Source organism: Orcinus orca, chromosome 13 (assembly GCF_937001465.1).
Source record: "Orcinus orca chromosome 13, mOrcOrc1.1, whole genome shotgun sequence".
In the NCBI taxonomy this organism is placed as follows: Eukaryota; Metazoa; Chordata; class Mammalia; order Artiodactyla; family Delphinidae; genus Orcinus; species Orcinus orca.
The window spans coordinates 13,554,282-13,572,480 of NC_064571.1; the positions used below are offsets into that span (position 1 = coordinate 13,554,282).

Here is an 18,199-nt window from a genome sequence, read left to right on the forward strand (position 1 = left end):
TCTCAAATCCCCCACCACCGCCATGAAGCCCTCCTGGATTCCTTCAGCACTCCCATCAACTTGTATTTGTACTTCAGACTCAGGCCTCTTCACACTGTACGCAGTCAGGTGCAGTTTTACTTCCCTGTAGGAGACTAAACTCTGTGCAAGCAGAATCCCTGCTCAGGCTGTACCCTATCCCCACACCCCACCCCACCCTCCAAGGAGCTCTGCATAGTGAGTCCTGCTGAGTAAGTCAGTGAAAAAAGCAGCATTAGTTACACAAGCTGGAGTTCGGACACAAATATAAGGGAGCAGTGGTTCTTCACATTTTGGGTCATGAGACCGTCTGAGACTGTAAAGGCAACACGGACCATGCTTTCTCCAAAATAATTGACTCAAATACACAAACCCAACCTTCAGTGTCGAGTGTCAGGTTATTCACAGATGCCCCGAAACCACTCAGACTGCCCATTAAAAACCCCAGGGCGCTGAGAGAAACCTGGTGGGAGCAGCACATTAACTAGTGGGGGGCACAATGGTCCAAAGTCGGTTCCGTCATAGGCCAGTGTCGGAAACTCAATTTTTAGAGCCAGGAGTGATGCAGGCACCCAGGACCGACTCATACTAACCAAGCAGCGCCAACAGATTGAGGAACAATCACAAATTCTATGAAGCAGCATCTTCTGTTCCAGTGGCCAAACCCCGAAAACTGGAGAGAGGGGCCTTCCAGGACTGGGCAGGAAACCGTACCCCACCCCCCGACCGTGGAGGAGTGCCGCATACGGCATTAGAAAGCTTCAAGGAGTAAGAGCAAAGGGAGGACATTTTCCTGCGTCACAGAAAAGCCCAACGTCTGCTGATCAGAAGACTGTTTTCTGTCTGTCTCTCTCGAACAAGACAGGATCAGTACTGTCACATTCGTGTTCTACGGAGAACATCTTTTCCTAATCCAGTCAGTGGTTACTTCTTTCTTCAGACTGCCCACAAAAGAAATGACTAATTTCAGTTTGCTTTAAGTTAATCCAACTGCTGAGTGAACCTCTGCCGTTTCATTACAATGTGAAAGCTCAGTGCACAATACATAGAACTTGCGGCATTTTACACATGAGATTTTATGAACTTCACCTTGGTCGCTTGGATTAGACTTTTATTAGAGAGTAGTCTTAGATCTCTTAGCCACCTATTTAATGATTATTTGTCATTGAAAAGACAGAATAAATGTATAAAAGCTGAGACCTGCTTCCTAATCTCAGGATCAGAGGGTACCCTCCACCCCCCCTCTAGCGACACCTTGTGGTGGCATCTTTCGGTATCACTCACAGTGAGTTCCTCTCTCCAGCTGACCAGCTTGTCACAGAGGAAATAAAGAGGAACAGGATAATCAAATAGGCAAGGAGGAAACATTCATCACAATTACATCTTTAAGGACACATTTTTCAGACGACTCACCTTGAGCAAAGAAAAAACATCAGTAGCTTAAAACAGCCCTTCCGATTCAGGAAGCTACTAACACATTCCAAAAAATTGTTTTTGCAACCCAGTCATTCATATACTACCTCTAGACCAGCTACTTAAGAACTTTTCTTTAAATGTTCTCTTACTTAAAAGTATACAAGAAGAAAACTTTTGTATCTCTACTGAATATGGAAAACCAGTATCACTTGTCCTAAATAGATTATTGGAAAAACAACTTCAATACGATTCTTGACTTATCAGAGTCTCTACTACCCCAACAGGACAGTGATTACAAAGCTGCTCTCCACTTCAGCAGGACTCTGGCTGCCTGTGGAGCTCACAATCCCATACCCCACCTAGATCTGAATTCCCGCTCCTGGGAATGTCAGTTCCCATTCCTTGGACTCTGAGATATAACAGTGTTCAAACTTATCCAGTAAGTTACTGTTGTGCTTAAGCTAGCTTCAGTTAGTTCCTGGGCCTACAACCAAAGTTCCTAAGCTCAGGATGTGTGGGTGCTTATACTGAAACATATTTGGCTATGCAAAGTCTGAAAAGACATCTACCAGAGGGATGGAAAGGCTTCACTTTTAATTTGCCACCATTTGGAAAAGTTAAAATGATGGAACAAAGTGTGAGACTTAAAAAGACAGATGCCCCTTGGTGCTTCTGGCTGGATATCTCACTTCTAAGGGCATACAGACAAGAGGTGTGCTGTCCTCTTCGACACCGTACCTTGAGATGTCATGAGGGAGGTCTGGCTCTAATGTGTCACCCACACTGATCTCTGTGGTTTACTGCACACCTGGCTGGAACCTCCAAGTTTTCCCTGAAAACCTTGACTCTAACAGAATCATTTTCATCTGTGCTTGTTCCCATTTTCATGCCTGGGTCCCAGCCTCCTCAGACCCTGATTCAGTAGGTCTAGGGTACAGCCTGTCCATTATCTTCTTTGAAATGTTTTCTTAAGAACCTTTGTCTTAAACTAACCCCCTTTTGGTGAGTCCACACTTGTTGGTAAGGCTATGCAAATTCCACCGCCACCTCACCTTTACCTTTCTTAACAAAAAGTTTAGTAATTGCCCTGAAACAAACCCCACAGATAGACCACTGACTTTGATGAAATCAACAGGCAGAATCTGTTACAAAAGGAAAAATGCAACTTCATTATACCAAAGTCATCTACACTTCTGGGTGAAAATGAAATCCATACAATTAGGACTTAGGTGTCATTTAGGAACAAAAATCAAGTTGGACTCAAAACTCCTACCCCCTAAGAGATGCTCTTACTGTGTGGCTCAATAGTTGACATAGCTTCCTTTTCAGAAATCACCATTTGACAGAAGTGGTCTCCAATGTTGGCCAGGATATACTTTGCTGTGTCCAAATCAGTCCCAACAACATTTTTGGTTAAAGGCAACCACAAGCCAATTGCTTCACTGTCATACTTGTTTGGTGTTAAGAAGCCTTCTACCCGCAATACACCATGTTTGTTGAACTGTAACCTAGAGGGAGTAAAAAAATAAAGAAAGGATGTTACATACATGAAATAGTGACTTACGTCTTGTTGTTACTTTTGAAATGTTATTTAAGTCAAGCATTTCCTTCCCAGTTACATACATGAAATAGTGACTTACGTCTTGTTACTTTTGAAATGTTATTTAAGTCAAGCATTTCCTTCCCAGTTACATACATGAAATAGTGACTTACGTCTTGTTACTTTTGAAATGTTATTTAAGTCAAGCGTTTCCTTCCCAGTTTTCTATAATCTCCATGGCTAACTGCAGCCCTTTGCTACTTGGCAACATCAATAGAAAGATTTTTAAAACTTCCAAGCTTTCCCCCAAAAGACACGGGGGGTTGGCAGGGAGAGGGAGTTGTGCTTTCCACTCGAACCAAGATCTACTCAGGTCATTTCCAAGGACAGCTACTGAACCTGCCTGACTTGGAACTTAATAGCAAGAACAGTCACAAGTCACCACAGAAGTAAACTGATAACAAACAGAAGGTGGCAAATAATCTGACCAAATTTGAACACAACTACGGCTTCAAGAGTAATGCTCGGGAGGGGAAGGCCAACCCTACAACACTGAAGCCATGACCACACAGATCCATGAGGTATTCAACACCCTTAGGAATCCTAGCTACAAATCACCAGGCAAGCTTCTGGAATAAGAGGCAGTGTTAGGATGAGCCTCGGTACCTAAGAAGGTGGAGCAAAAAGCAGAATATTTTCTCAGCATTCTCTTTCAGCATCTTTGACATCTGCCATGTTTTTCCTAAGCTATGCAATAGTTTTGGACTTATTTAAACACAACATTGTATGTCAATCTAGCTGGAGACACAGAAGTAGACATAAAACACCCAGGGAAGCAGGGTATGACAGGTATCGTAACAGTCATTGAGTCGTACAGGAGTCAGAGGAAGAAGTGCTGACTACGAGTTCTGTGGGCCTTATAGGAAGAAGACTTCATGTTAGAGACAAGAACTAAGCTTGGCCTTGCAAGAAAAATGCAGGGACCTTGATTTCTTTGCTAGTCATGGGGCAGCTGCCGAAACTTTTTTGAGTCCACGAGACACACATAAAGTTGTGCTTTAGGAAAAGCATTTGTCCAGAACTGTGTAGAATGAACTGGAAGGACACTGGGAGTTGCATAACAGATGCAAATGTTTCTGCAAACATTTGTTTGCAAAATGTTTTTGCAAATTTCTAGGAGTCCAAAGGACAGATGCAAGATTTTAATTGATAGCCCAAATTAGAGCTAGTCATAGTTCTAAAAAATAAATTTGGAAGCCATTTCAAATGGGGAGGAGATGGAAAACAGGATTTGACAACTGAACTTTACCACTGAGACCCTACCCCCTCCCATTTAATCTGCAGAATTTAATGAGAAACAAATTTGATAAGACTAATGACAGTGTCGATCTTCACTCTAAACATCAGGAAAAAAAGGCTTTGCTTTTACAACCATGATATTCTTTTTACCAGAGAAGTGAGTTTGAGTTTCTAATACACGGACTTCTGTTAACAGTTATCACAGCTCTAAATGCTATACACACATATTATCATGGTGCTTCTGCAATTTACTCAGGAATGATTGGGACAAACTACCATCTAAAAAACTCTTAAATAAACTCTTCATTAAATAACCGTGAATCTGAAAGTTATCAGCACAGATATAATTATTGATCATTAAAATGCCCGTGCATTTAATTCAGTTCATCAGCAATCTTTAATCTTGATAAAACTAAAGGAGAGGAGAATAGGAAGAAATTAAAGTCAACACTGCTGTTTATGATTAGAACTAGTTGAGACTGAAACTACCTAGATTTCTGGAAAAATGTATGATATGTAAAAGTTCATCTACACCCAGAACAACACTGCTCATTATACATCAAAAAGACCAGAAGGCTACCTTTCTCTTCACTCAGGATGGAAGAATTTAAAGAAAATTTGACTTAAAGAAAAAAAAAACGCAATGTAAAAATGAAAGTTTCTGCCTATAAAAGCAGAAAAGATTTTTTAAAGATACACCGGCTGGCAAAGGTACACGGAGACGGGAATGCTCAAACCCTGCCCGTGGGCATGGATGCAGGTGCAACCTTCCTCCAGGGCCATCTGGCAGAACTTATGTATCAAAGCCTTAAAACACACACACCTTCTGACCCAGTAATGCCACTTCCAATAACCTTTCCAAAATAAATAATCAGAGATGAGGACAAGCTGATGATCATTTCTGTATTATTTTTAGTGGCAAAAAACACATAATAATCTTAACACCAACAAGGGAATTGGTTAAATGAATTTTCCAACACTGTTATTATGGGTTCTTGCATAGTTATTCAAAAGTATTTGCAAAAAAAGTTAACATGATCAAGTGGTTCCTATTATGAACTGGGAAAGTATGCACTGGAGAAAGTAAAATTCAAAACAGTATATAGGGACTTCCCTGGTGGCGCAGTGCTTTTGAATCTGCCTGCCAATGCAGAGGACACAGGTTTGAGCCCTGGTCCAGGAAGATCTCACATGCCGCAGAGCAACTAAGCCCGTGCACCACAACTACTGAGCCCGTGCTCTAGAGACCACAGGCCACAACTACTGAAGCCCATGCGCCTAGAGCCCATGCACTGCAACAAGAGAAGCCACCGCAATGAGAAGCCCACGTGCCGCAACAAAGAGTAGCCCCCACTCGCTGCAACTAGAGAAAGCCCACACGCAGCAACAAAGACCCAATGAAGCCAAAAATAAATAGATAAATAAATTTATTAAAAAGAAAAAAACAGTATACACAACACGCCAAGTAGGTATGCTTGAATATATTTTATGACCACGTAAACACTAAAATGCACTGAAAAGTTAACAGTAGTTATTTGTGGTGGTGTTTTAGAACCTTCAGAATTTTTCTATGTTTGTTACTTTTAAAAATAGAACTTTAGACACCAGGCCGCCCTGTGCCCCTCAGGCCACTGCCCTGCCCCTCCAGTGGCTCCGGTCCCCATAGCCGCACACCAGCCAGGCGGTTCCAGGGATTTGGATGTCCATGTCTTTGAGGGACCACTACTTCACCTGCCACATGCTTGCAGGATCTTGATTCCCAGGCCGGAGGTCGGGCCCTGTGGTGGGAGCTCCGAGTCCAAACCACCAAACTAACAGAGAACCTCAGACCCCAGGGAATATCGACTGGAGTGAGGCCTCCCAGAGGTCCTCATCTCAGCACCAAGACCCAGCTCTATCCAACTGCCTGCAAACTCCAGTGCTGGACGTCCCAGGCCAAACAACCAGTAAGACAGAATACAGCACCACCCATCAAAAAAAAATAATGAAACGACAAAAAAATACGTTACGGACGAAGGAGCAGGGTAAAAATCTACAAGACCAAATAAATGAAGACGAAATAGGCAACCTACCTAAAAAAGGATTCAGAGTAATGATAGTAAACATGATCCAAAATCTCGAAAACAGAATGGAGAAAATACAAGAAACATTTAACAAGGATCTAGAAGAATTAAAAAGCAAACAAACAGTGATGAACAACACAATTACTGAAATTAGAAATACTCTAGAAGGAATCAATAGCAGAATAACTGAGGCAGAAGAACGGATAAGTGAGCTGGAAGGTAAAATGGTGGGAATAACTGCCAGGGAGCAAGAAAAAAGAAAAAAGAATGAAGAGAATTGAGGACAGTCTCAGAGACCTCGGGGACACCATTAAATGCACCAACATTCGAATTACAGGGGTACCAGAGGAAGAGAAAAAGAAAGGGTCTGAGAAAATATCTGAAGACATGACAGTCAAAAACTTCCCTAACATGTAAAGGAAATAGTCAATCAAGTTCGGGAAGCACCGAGAGTATGACACAGGATAAATCCAAAGAGAAACACGCTGAGACACATATTAATCAAACTATCAAAAATTAAATACAAAGAAAAATATTAAAAGCAGCAAGGGAAAAGCAACAAATAACATACAAGGGAATCCCCATAAGGTTAACAGCTGATTTTTCAGCAGAAACTCTGCAAGCCAGAAGGGAGTGGCAGGACATATTTAAAGTGATGAAAGGGAAAAACTTACAACCAAGATTACTCTACCCAGCAAGGATCTCATTCAGATTCGATGGAGAAATTAAAACCCTTACAGATAAGCAAAAGTTAAGAGAATTCAGTGTTACCAAACCAGCTTTACAACAAATGCTAAAGAACTTCTCTAGGCAGGAAACACAAGAGAAGGAAAAGACTTACAAAAACAAACCCAAAACAATTAAGAAAATGGTAACAGAAACATACATATCAATAATTGCCTTAAATTAAATGAATTAAATCCTCCAACCAAAAGACAGACCAGATTAATGGATACAAAAACAAGACCCGTACATATGCTGTCTACAAAGTCTCACTTCAGATCTAGGGACACATACAGACTGAAAGTGAGGGGATGGAAAGAGATATTCCATGCAAAGGGAAATCAAAAGAAAGCTGGAGTACTAATTCTCATATCAGACAAAATAGACTTTAAAATAAAGACTATTACAAAAGATAAAGAAGGACACTACATAATGATCAAGGAATCAATCCAAGAAGAAGACGTAACAATTATAAATATTTATGCACCCAACATAGGAGTACCTCAATACATAAGGCAAATGCTAACAGCCATAAAAGGGGAAATCGACAGTAACACAGTAATAGTAGGGGACTTGAACATCCTACTTTCACCAATGGACAGATGATCCAAAATGGAAATAAATAAGGAAACACAAAATTTAAATGACACATTAAACAAGATGGACTTAATTGATATTTATAGGACATTCTATCCAAAAACAACAGAATACACTTTCTTCTCAAGTGCTCATGAAACATTCTCCAGGATAGATCATATCTTGGGTCACAAATCAAGCCTTGGTAAATTTAAGAAAATTAAAATCGTATCAAGTATCTTTTCCGACCACAACACTATAAGTCTAGATATCAATTACAGGAAAAAACCCATAAAAAATACAAACACATGGAGGCTAAACAATACGCTACTGAATAACTGAGAGATCACTGAGGAAATCAAAAAATAGCTAGAAACAAATGACAATGAAAACAGGACAACCCAAAACCTATGGGATGCAGAAAAGCAGTTCTAAGAGGGAAGTTTATAGCAATACAATCCTACCTCAACAAAAATCTCAAACAACCTAAACTTACACCTAAAGCAATTAGAGGAAGAAGAACAAAAAAGCCCCAAAGTTAGCAGAAGGAAAAATATCATAAAGATCAGATCAGAAATAAATGAAAAAGAAATGAAGGAAAGGACAGCAAAGCTCAATAAAACTAAAAGCTGGCTCCTTGAGAAGATACACAAAATTGATAAACCATTAGCCAGACGCATCAAGAAAAAAAGGGAGAAGACTCACATCAACAGAATTAGAAATGAAAAAGGAGGAGTAACAACTGACACTGCAGAAATACAAAGGATCATGAGAGATTACTACAAGCCAATAAAATGGACCACCTGGAAGAAATAGACAATTTCTTAGAAAAGCACAACCTTTCAAGACTGAACCAGAAAGAAACAGAAAATATCAACAGACCAATCACAAGCACTGAAATTGAAACTGTGATTAAAAATCTTCCAACAAACAAAAGCCCAGGATCAGATGGCTTCACAGGTGAGTTCTATCAAACATTTAGAGAAGAGCTAACACCTATCCTTCTCAAACTCTTCCAAAATATAGCAGAGGGAGGAACACTCACAAACTCATTCTACGAGGCCACCATCACCCTGATACCAAAACCAGACAAAGACGTCACAAAAAAAGAAAACTTCAGGCCAGTATCTCTGATGAACACAGATGCAAAAATCCTCAACAAAATACTAGCAAACAGAATCTAACAGCACATTAAAAGGATTATACACCGTGATCACGTGGGATTTATCCCAGGAATACAAGGATTCTTCAATATACACAAATCAATCCATGTGATACACCATATTAACAAATTGAAGAAGAAAAACCATATGATCATCTCAAGAGATGCAGAAAAAGCTTTTGACAAAATTCAATACCCATTTATGATAAAAAACTCTCCAGAAAGTGGGCACAGAGAGAACCTATCTCAACATAATAAAGCCCATATATGACAAACCCACAGCCAACATCGTTCTAAATGATGAAAAACTGAAACCATTTCTCAGGGCAACAAGACAAGGTTGCCCATTCTCACCACTATTATTCAACATAGTTTTGTAAGTTTTGGCCATAGTAATCAGAGAAGAAAAAGAAATAAAAGGAATCCAAATCAGAAAGGAAGTAAAACTGTCACTTTTTGCAGATGACATGATACTATGCATAGAGAATCCTAAAGATGCTACCAGAAAACTACTAGAGCTAATCAATGAATGTGGTAAAGTAGCAGGATACAAAATTAACACACAGCAATCTCTTGCATTCCTATACACTAATGATGAAAAATCTGAAAGAGAAATTAGGGAAACACTCCCATTTACCATTACAATGAAAAGAATAAAATACTTAGGAATAAACCTACCTAAGAAGACAAAAGACCTGTATGCAGAAAACTATAAGACACTGATGAAAGAAATTCAAGACGATACAAACAGATGGAGACATATACTATGTTCTTGGATTGGCAGAATCAACACTGTGAAAATGACTCTACTACCCAAAGCAATCTACAGATTCAATGTAATCCCTATCAAATTATCAATGATAATTTTCGCAGTACTAGAACCAAAAATTGCACAACTTGGGGATTCCCTGGTGGCGCAGTGGTTGAGAGTCCGCCTGCCGATGCAGAGGTTGCAGGTTTGGTGCCCCGGTCGGGAAGATCCCACATGCCGCGGAGCGGCTGGGCCCATGAGCCATGGCTGCTGAGCCTGTGCGTCCGGAGCCTGTGCTCCGCAACGGGAGAGGCCACAGCAGTGAGAGGCCTGCGTACCGCAAAAAATAATAATAATAATTTAAAAAATTGCACAACTTGTATGGAAACACAAAAGACCCCAAAGAGCCAAAGCAATCTTGAGAAAGAAAAATGGAGCTGGAGGAATCAGGCTGCCAGACTTCAGACTATACTACAGAGCTACAGTAATCAAGACAGTATGGTACTGGCACAAAAACAGAAATATAGATCAATGGAACAGGATAGAAAGCCCAGAGTAAACCCATGCACATATGGTCACCTTATCTTTGATAAACGAGGCAAGAATATACAATGGCGAAAAGACAGCCTCTTCAGTAAGTGGTGCTGGGAAAACTGGACAGCTACATGTAAAAGAATGAAATTAGAACACTCCCTAACACCATACACAAAGATAAACTCAAAATGGATTAAAGACCTAAATGTAAGGCCACTATAAAACTCTTAGAAGAAAACACAGGCAGAGCACTCTATGACATAAATCACAGCAAGATCCCTTTTGACCTACCTCCTAGAAAAATGGAAATAAAAACAAAAATAAACAAATGGGACCTAATGAAACTTAAAAGCTTTTGCACAGCATAGGAAACCATAAACAAGACGAAAAGACAACCCTCAGAATGGGAGAAAATATTTGCCAACGAAGCAACTGGCACAGGATTAATCTCCAAAGTATATAAGCAGTTCATGCAGGTCAATATCAAAAAAACAAACAACCCAATCCAAAAATGGGCAGAAGACCTAAACAGACATTTCTCCAAAGAAGATATACAGATTGCCAACAAGCACATGAAAGAATGCTCAACATCATTAATCATTAGAGAAATGCAAATCAAAACTACAATGAGATATCACCTCACACTGGTCAGAATGGCCATTATCAAAAAATCTACAAACGATAAATGCTGGAGAGGATGTGGAGAAAAGGGAACCCTCTTGCACTGTTGGTGGGAATGTAAATTGATACAGCCACTATGGAGAACAGTATGGAGGTTCCTTAAAAAACTAAAAATAGAACTACCATACGACCCAGCAATCCCACTACTGGGCATATACCCTGAGAAAACCGAAATTCAAAAAGAGTCATGTACCAAAATGTTCATTGCAGCTCTATTTACAAGAGCCCGGAGATGGAAACAACCTAAGTGCCCATCATCGGATGAATGGATAAAGAAGATGTGGCACATATATACAATAGAATATTACTCACCCATAAAAAGAAACGAAATTGAGCTATTTGTAATGAGGTGGATAGACCTAGAGTCTGTCATACAGAGTGAAGTAAGTCAGAAAGAAAAAGACAAATACCGTATGCTAACACATATATATGGAATTTAAGGAAAAAAAAAAATGTCATGAAGAACCTAGGGGTAAGGCAGGAATAAAGACGCAGACCTCCTAGAGAACGGACTTGAGGTTATGGGGAGGGGGAAGGGTGAGCTGTGACAGGGCGAGAGAGAGTCATGGACATATACACACTAACAAACGTAGTAAGGTAGATAGCTAGTTGGAAGCAGCCGCATGGCACAGGGGTATTGGCTTGGTGCTTTGTGACAGCCTGGAGGGGTGGGATAGGGAGGGTGGGAGGGAGGGAGACGCAAGAGGGAAGAGATATGGGAACATATGTATATGTATAACTGATTCACTTTGTTATAAAGCAGAAACTAACACACCATTGTAAAGCAATTATACCCCAATAAAGATGTTAAAAAAAAAAAAAAAAAGAGTCATGTACCACAATATTCATTGCAGCACTATTTACAATAGCCAGGACATGGAAGCAACCTAAGTGTCCACTGACAGATGAATGGATAAAGAAGATGTGGCACGTATACACAATGGAATATTACTCAGCCATAAAAAGAAAAGAAATTGAGTTATTTATAATGAGGTGGATGGAGGTACAGTCTGCCATACAGAGTGCAGTCAGAAAGAGAAAAACAAATACCGTATGCTAACACATATATATGGAATCTCAAAAAAATATATAGTTCTGATGAACCTAAGGTCAGGACAGGAATAAAGATACAGATGTAGAGAATGGACTTGAGGACACGGGGAGGGGGAAGGGTAAGCTGGGACGAAGTGAGAGAGTAGCATTGACAAATATACACTACCAGAAGTAAAACAGATAGCTAGTGGGAAGCAGCCGCATAGCACAGGGAGATCAGCTCGGTACTTTGCGACCATCTAGAGGGGTGGGATAAGAAGGGTAGGAGGGAGACGCAAGCGGGAGGCGATATGGGGATATATACGTATGCATATAGCTGATTCACTCTGTTATACAGCAGAAACTAACACAACACTGTAAAGCAATTATACTCCAAAAAAGATGTTAAAAAAAAATGGAATTTTATATTTTTAAGCTTGATTTAAAAAAAAAAAAACCTGAAAAGGAGAATGAGAAGGAAAGAATGTGTAATAAGATCTAGATTCCTAAATCCACAGATTAAAAAGTGTAATCTGTACTCTTTTCAGTCTTAGACTTACTGTTGCTAGGAGAAGAGGGAGAAAAGTACACTCTAGGGCCCAGGGTATCTCAGCTTTTCCCCAAATGGCTCACCTCCTGAAGTGAAAGAAGCGGCAAAACACGGGCGAGTCTTTCTGCTGCTCCTTATCCTTTCGGAGGCTGTCCAAGCGACACTCCCGGCACTTGGGCAGCTGCGCAACGATGTTCACGCAAGAGTCGTCCTGCACAAAGGCCTCACCGCTCTGCTGCAGCTTCTTGAGTTTGGCTGGGTCTGTCAAAACCGACTTCCGGGATGGGGCTAGAAAAAAAGATGAAGGAAAATGGGACCTCAGATTTAAAAAGTCACATCAATATTTGACTGAATTCTATTCAAAAGGTCAGTTTTCCCAAAGGGCGAACTCCTCTTCTCAATTACTGGTTCAACTGTAGTAATTTCTAAAAATGGCTTAATAGAAGACAACTATCAGAACAATTGGAAGTTTTATTCTCTTTATAAAATACATCTCATTTGGTGAGTCCATTTGGCAACTTAAAACCCCAGACCCACAATTCCAAGTTAGTGCATACCTCTATTCACAACCCTAGATAAGAAGAACGCTTCAACAGAGGACCGTGCGGGAGTCAACTGTGTCAGTTTTCACACTCAAAAAGAATGGTTTGAGATGTGTTTTCCAAAGCATTCTGCAAATGCTAACCATTCCAAGCGTCACAGGCCCCCTGGCCTATAAGAGTGATCCCCTAAATGCTTCTAGGAGATGCCACTTGACCCTTGACATATCTTCTATTTCCTTTACACATATGTTCCATTCAAGATTAAGAGCATTGGCTAAAGAGACGATTTTGATTCTAAGTAAATGCATGTTTTAAGTTTTAACTTGTAATGGGCAGGTGAACTTGAAAGGAGAAGTTAAGATGGTTTTTAAGAAAAAGGCAGACAAAAATAGAGATGTAACATTAAAGAGCAACCACTGTGTCAGACCAAATAACATAGGAAGGAATCCATTTCTATGTCAAGAGCCTTAAGGTATACAGTGGGCCCTCTACATCCGTGGCTTCAACCAACCATGGATTGAAAATACTACAACCTGTGGTCGGCTGAATCTGCAGATGCAGAACCTGCAGATGGGAATGGGAAGGCTAACTGTAGGGGACTGGTGCATTTTGGGTATCCACAGGGGGTACTGGAACTGATCCCTCTCAGATACTGAGGGACTGTATTTCATATAAAACCGACAGAAGGCGGCGGAGGGGAAGATGGCGGAAGAGTAAGAGGCGGAGATCACCTTCCTCCCCACAAATACACCAGAAATACATCTACACGTGGAGCAACTCCTACAGAACCTACAGAACACCTACTGAACGCTGGCAGAAGACCTCAGACCTCCCAAAAGGCAACAAACTCTCCACGTACCTGGGTAAGGCAAAAGAAAAAAAGAAAAAACAAAGACAAAAGAATAGGGACGGCACCTGCACCAGTGGGAGGGAGCTGTGATGGAGGAAAGGTTTCTACACACTAGGAAGCCCCTTCGCGGGCAGAGACTGCGGGAGGCGGAGAGGGGAGCTTCGGAGCCGCGGAGGAGTGCACAGCAACAGGGGTGCGGAGGGCAAAGCGGGGAGATTCCCGCACAGAGGATCCGTGCCGACCGGCACTCACCAGCCCGAGAGGCTTGTCTGCTCACCCGCCGGGGCGGACGGGGCTGCGAGCTGAGGCTTGGGCTTTGGTCCGAGCGCAGGGAGAGGACTGGGGTTGGCGGCTTGAACATAGCCTGAAGGGGTTAGTGCACCACGGCTAGCCCGGAGGGCGTCCGGGGAAAAGTCTGCACCTGCCGAAGAGGCAAGAGACTTTTTCTTCCCTCTTTGCTTCCTGGTGCGCGAGGAGAGGGGTTTAAGAGCGCTGCTTAAAGGAACTCCAGAGACGGGCGCGAGCCGTGGCTAAAAGCGCGGACCCCAGAGACGGGCGGGAGACGCGGCTAAAAGCACGGACCCCAGGGACGGGCGGGAGACGCTAAGGCTGCTGCTGCCGCCACCAAGGGGTCTGTGTGCGAGCACAGGTCCCTATCCACACCCCTCTTCCGGGCAGCCTGTGTAGCCCTCCACTGCCAGGTTCCCGGGATCCAGGGACAACTTTCCCGGGAGAACGCACGGCGGGCCTCAGGCTGGTGCAACGTCACGCTGGCCTCTGCCGCCGCAGGCCCTCCCCGCACGCCGTGCCCTTCCCTCTCCCCTGGCCTGAGTGAGCCTAGCCCCCCAGTCAGCGACTCCTTTAACCCCGTCCTGTCTGAGCAAAAAACAGACGCCCTCCAGCGACCTACACGCAGAGGCGGGGCCAAATCCAAAGCTGAGCCCCTGTGAGCTGTGAGAACGAAGAGAGAAAGGGAAATCCCTCCCAGCAGCCTCAGAAGCAGCGGATTAAAGCTCCACAATCAACTTGATGTACCCTGCATCTGTGGAATGCATGAATAGACAACGAGTCATCCCAAATTGAGGAGGTGGACTTCGAGAGCAAGATCTATTTTTTCTCCTTTTCTTCTTTTTGTGAGTGTGTATGTGTATGCTTCTGTGTGAGATTTTGTCTGTATAGCTTTGCTTCCACCATTTGTCCTAGGGTTCTATCCGTCCGTTTTGTTTTTTTAAATTTTTTTCTTAATAATTAATTTTAATAACTTTATTATACTCTTCCTTCCTTCCTTCCTTCCTTTAGACAACGAATCATCCCAAATTGAGGAGGTGGACTTTGAGAGCAAGATTTATGATTTTTTCCCCTTTACATCTTTTTGTGAGGGTGTATGTGTATGCTTCTGTGTAAGATTTTGTCTGTATACCTTTGCTTCCACCATTTGTCCTAAGGTTCTATCCGTCCCCCCTTTTTTTCTAAATAATTATTTTTTAATTTAATAACTTTATTATACTTTATTTTACTGTATCTTTTCTTTTTTTCCTTCCTTCCTTCCCTCCTTCCTTCCTTCCTCCCTCCATCCCTCCCTCCTTTCTTTCCTTCTTTCTTCCTTCCTTCCTTCCTTCCCTTCTTTCTTTCTTTCTTCCTACTTCTACTAATTCTTTCTCTCTACTTTTTCTCCCTTTTATTCTGAGCCGTGTGGATGAAAGGCTCTTAGTGCTGCAGCCAGGAGTCAGTGCTGTGCCTCTGAGGTGGGAGAGCCAACTTCAGGACACTGGTCAACAAGAGACCTCCCAGCTCCACATAATATCAAACGGCGAAAATCTCCCAGAGATCTCCATCTCAACACCAGCACCCAGCTTCACTCAACGACCAGCAAGCTACAGTGCTGGACAACCTATGCCAAACAGCTAGCAAAACAGGAACACAACCCCACCCATTAGCAGAGAGGCTGCCTAAAACCATAATAAGTCCACAGACACCCCAAAACACACCACCAGACGTGGACCTGCCCACTAGAGAGACAAGATCCAGCCCCATCCACCAGAACACAGGCACTAGTCCCCTCCACCAGGAAGCCTACACAACCCACTGAACCAACCTTAGCCACTGGGGACAGACATCAAAAACAACAGGAACTACGAACCGGCAGCCTGCAAAAAGGAGACCCCAAACACAGTAAGATAAGCAAAATGAGAAGACAGAAAAACACACAGCAGATGAAGGAGCAAGATAAAAATGCACCAGACCTAACAAATGAAGAGGAAATAGGCAGTCTACCTGAAATTCAGAATAATGATAGTAAAGATGATCCAAAATCTTGGAAATAGAATGGACAAAATGCAAGAAACATTTAACAAGGACCTAGAAGAACTAAAGATGAAACAAACAATGAAGAACAACACAATAAATGAAATGAAAAAGACTCTAGATGAGATCAATAGCAGAATAACTGAGGCAGAAGAACGGATAAGTGACCTGGAAGATAAAATAGTGGAAATAACTACTGCAGAGCAGAATAGAGAAAAAAGAATGAAAAGAACTGAGGACAGTCTCAGAGACCTCTGGGATAACATTAAACGCACCAACATTTGAATTATAGGGGTTCCAGAAGAAGAAGAGAAAAAGAAAGGGACTGAGAAAATATTTGAAGAGATTATAATTAAAAACTTCCCTAATATGGGAAAGGAAATAGTTAATCAAGACCAGGAAGCACAGAGAGTCCCATACAGGATAAATCCAAGGAGAAATACGCCAAGACACATATTAATCAAACTGTCAATAATTATGTACAAAGAAAGCATATTAAAAGCAGCAAGCGAAAAACAACACACAAGGGAATCCCCATAAGGTTAACAGTTGATCTCTCAGCAGAAACTCTGAAAGCCAGAAGGGAGTGGCAGGACATACTGAAAGTGATGACGGAGAAAAACCTGCAACCAAGATTACTCTACCCAGCAAGGATCTCATTCAGATTTGATGGAGAAATTAAAACCTTTACAGACAAGAAAAAGCTGAGAGAGTTCAGCACCACCAAACCAGCTTTACAACAAATGCTAAAGGAACTTCTCTAGGCAAGAAACACAAGAGAAGGAAAAGACCTATAATAATGAACCCAAAACAATTTAGAAAATGGGAATAGGAACATATCAATAATTACCTTAAATGTAAATGGACTAAATACTCCCACCAAAAGACACAGATTGGCTGAATGGATACAAAAACAAGACCCTTATATAGGCTGTCTACAAGAGACCCACTTCAGACCTAGAGACACATACAGACTGAAAGTAAGGGGAAAGATATTCCATGCAAATGGAAACCAAAAGAAAGCTGGAGTAGCAATTCTCATATCAGACAGAATAGACTTTGAAATAGACTATTAGATGAGACAAAGAAGGACACTACATAATGATCAAGGGATCGATCCAAGAAGATATAACAATTGTAAGTATGTATGCACCCAACATAGGAGCACCTCAATACATAAGGCAAATACTAACAGCCATAAAAGGGGAAATCAACAGTAACACATTCATAGTAGGGGACTTTAACACCCCACTTTCACCAATGGACAGATCATCCAAAATGAAAATAAATAAGGAAACACAAGCTTTAAATGATACATTAAACAAGATGGACTTAATTGATATTTATAGGACACTCCATCCAAAAACAACAGAATACACATTTTTCTCAAGTGCTCATGGAACATTCTCCAGGACAGATCATATCTTGGGTCACAAATCAAGCCTTGGTAAATTTAAGAAAATTGAAATCGTATCAAGTATCTTTTCCGACCACAACACCATGAGACTAGATATCAATTACAGGAAAAGATCTGTAAAAAATACAAACACATGGAGGCTAAACAATACACTACTTAATAACGAAGTGATCACTGAAGAAATCAAAGAGGAAATAAAAAAATACCTAGAAACAAATGACAATGGAGACACAACGACCCAAAAACCTATGGGATGCAGCAAAAGCAGTTCTAAGAGGGAAGTTTATAGCAATACAAGCCCACCTTAAGAAGCAGGAAACATCTCGAATAAACAACCTAACCTCGCACCTAAAGCAATTAGAGAAAGAAGAACAAAAAACCCCCAAAGTTAGCAGAAGGAAAGAAATCATAAAAATCAGATCAGAAATAAATGAAAAAGAAATGAAGGAAACAATAGCAAAGATCAATAACTAAAATCTGGTTCTTTGAAAAGATAAACAAAATAGATAAACCATTAGCCAGACTCATCAAGGAAAAAAGGGAGAAGACTCACATCAATAGAATTAGAAATGAAAAAGGAGAAGTAACAACTGACACTGCAGAAATAAAAAGGATCATGAGAGATTACTACAATCAACTCTATGCCAATAAAATGGACAACCTGGAAGAAATGGACAAATTCTTAGAAATGCACAACATGCCAAGACTGAATCAGGAAGAAATAGAAAATATGAACAGACC

The 18,199-nt window shown here is 41.3% G+C and overlaps 1 protein-coding gene across 7 annotated transcripts in view; it reads right to left on the reverse strand.

Annotated features, from left to right (window-relative positions):
* The window catches only part of KDM3A (lysine demethylase 3A), a 63,842-nt gene that overhangs the window by 17,244 nt on the left and 28,399 nt on the right, over window positions 1-18,199 (reverse strand). For all 7 annotated transcript variants that reach the window (XR_007470815.1, XR_007470814.1, XM_033431342.2 and 4 more), the window contains exons 11-12: window positions 12,429-12,633; window positions 2,728-2,942 (exon numbers count right to left, since the gene is read on the reverse strand). Coding sequence is in view for 5 of the 7 variants with exons in the window: in XM_033431342.2 (XP_033287233.1) it covers window positions 2,728-2,942; window positions 12,429-12,633 (420 nt within the window). In the remaining 2 variants the exon portion in view is untranslated. The remainder of the gene's footprint in view (window positions 1-2,727; window positions 2,943-12,428; window positions 12,634-18,199) is intronic.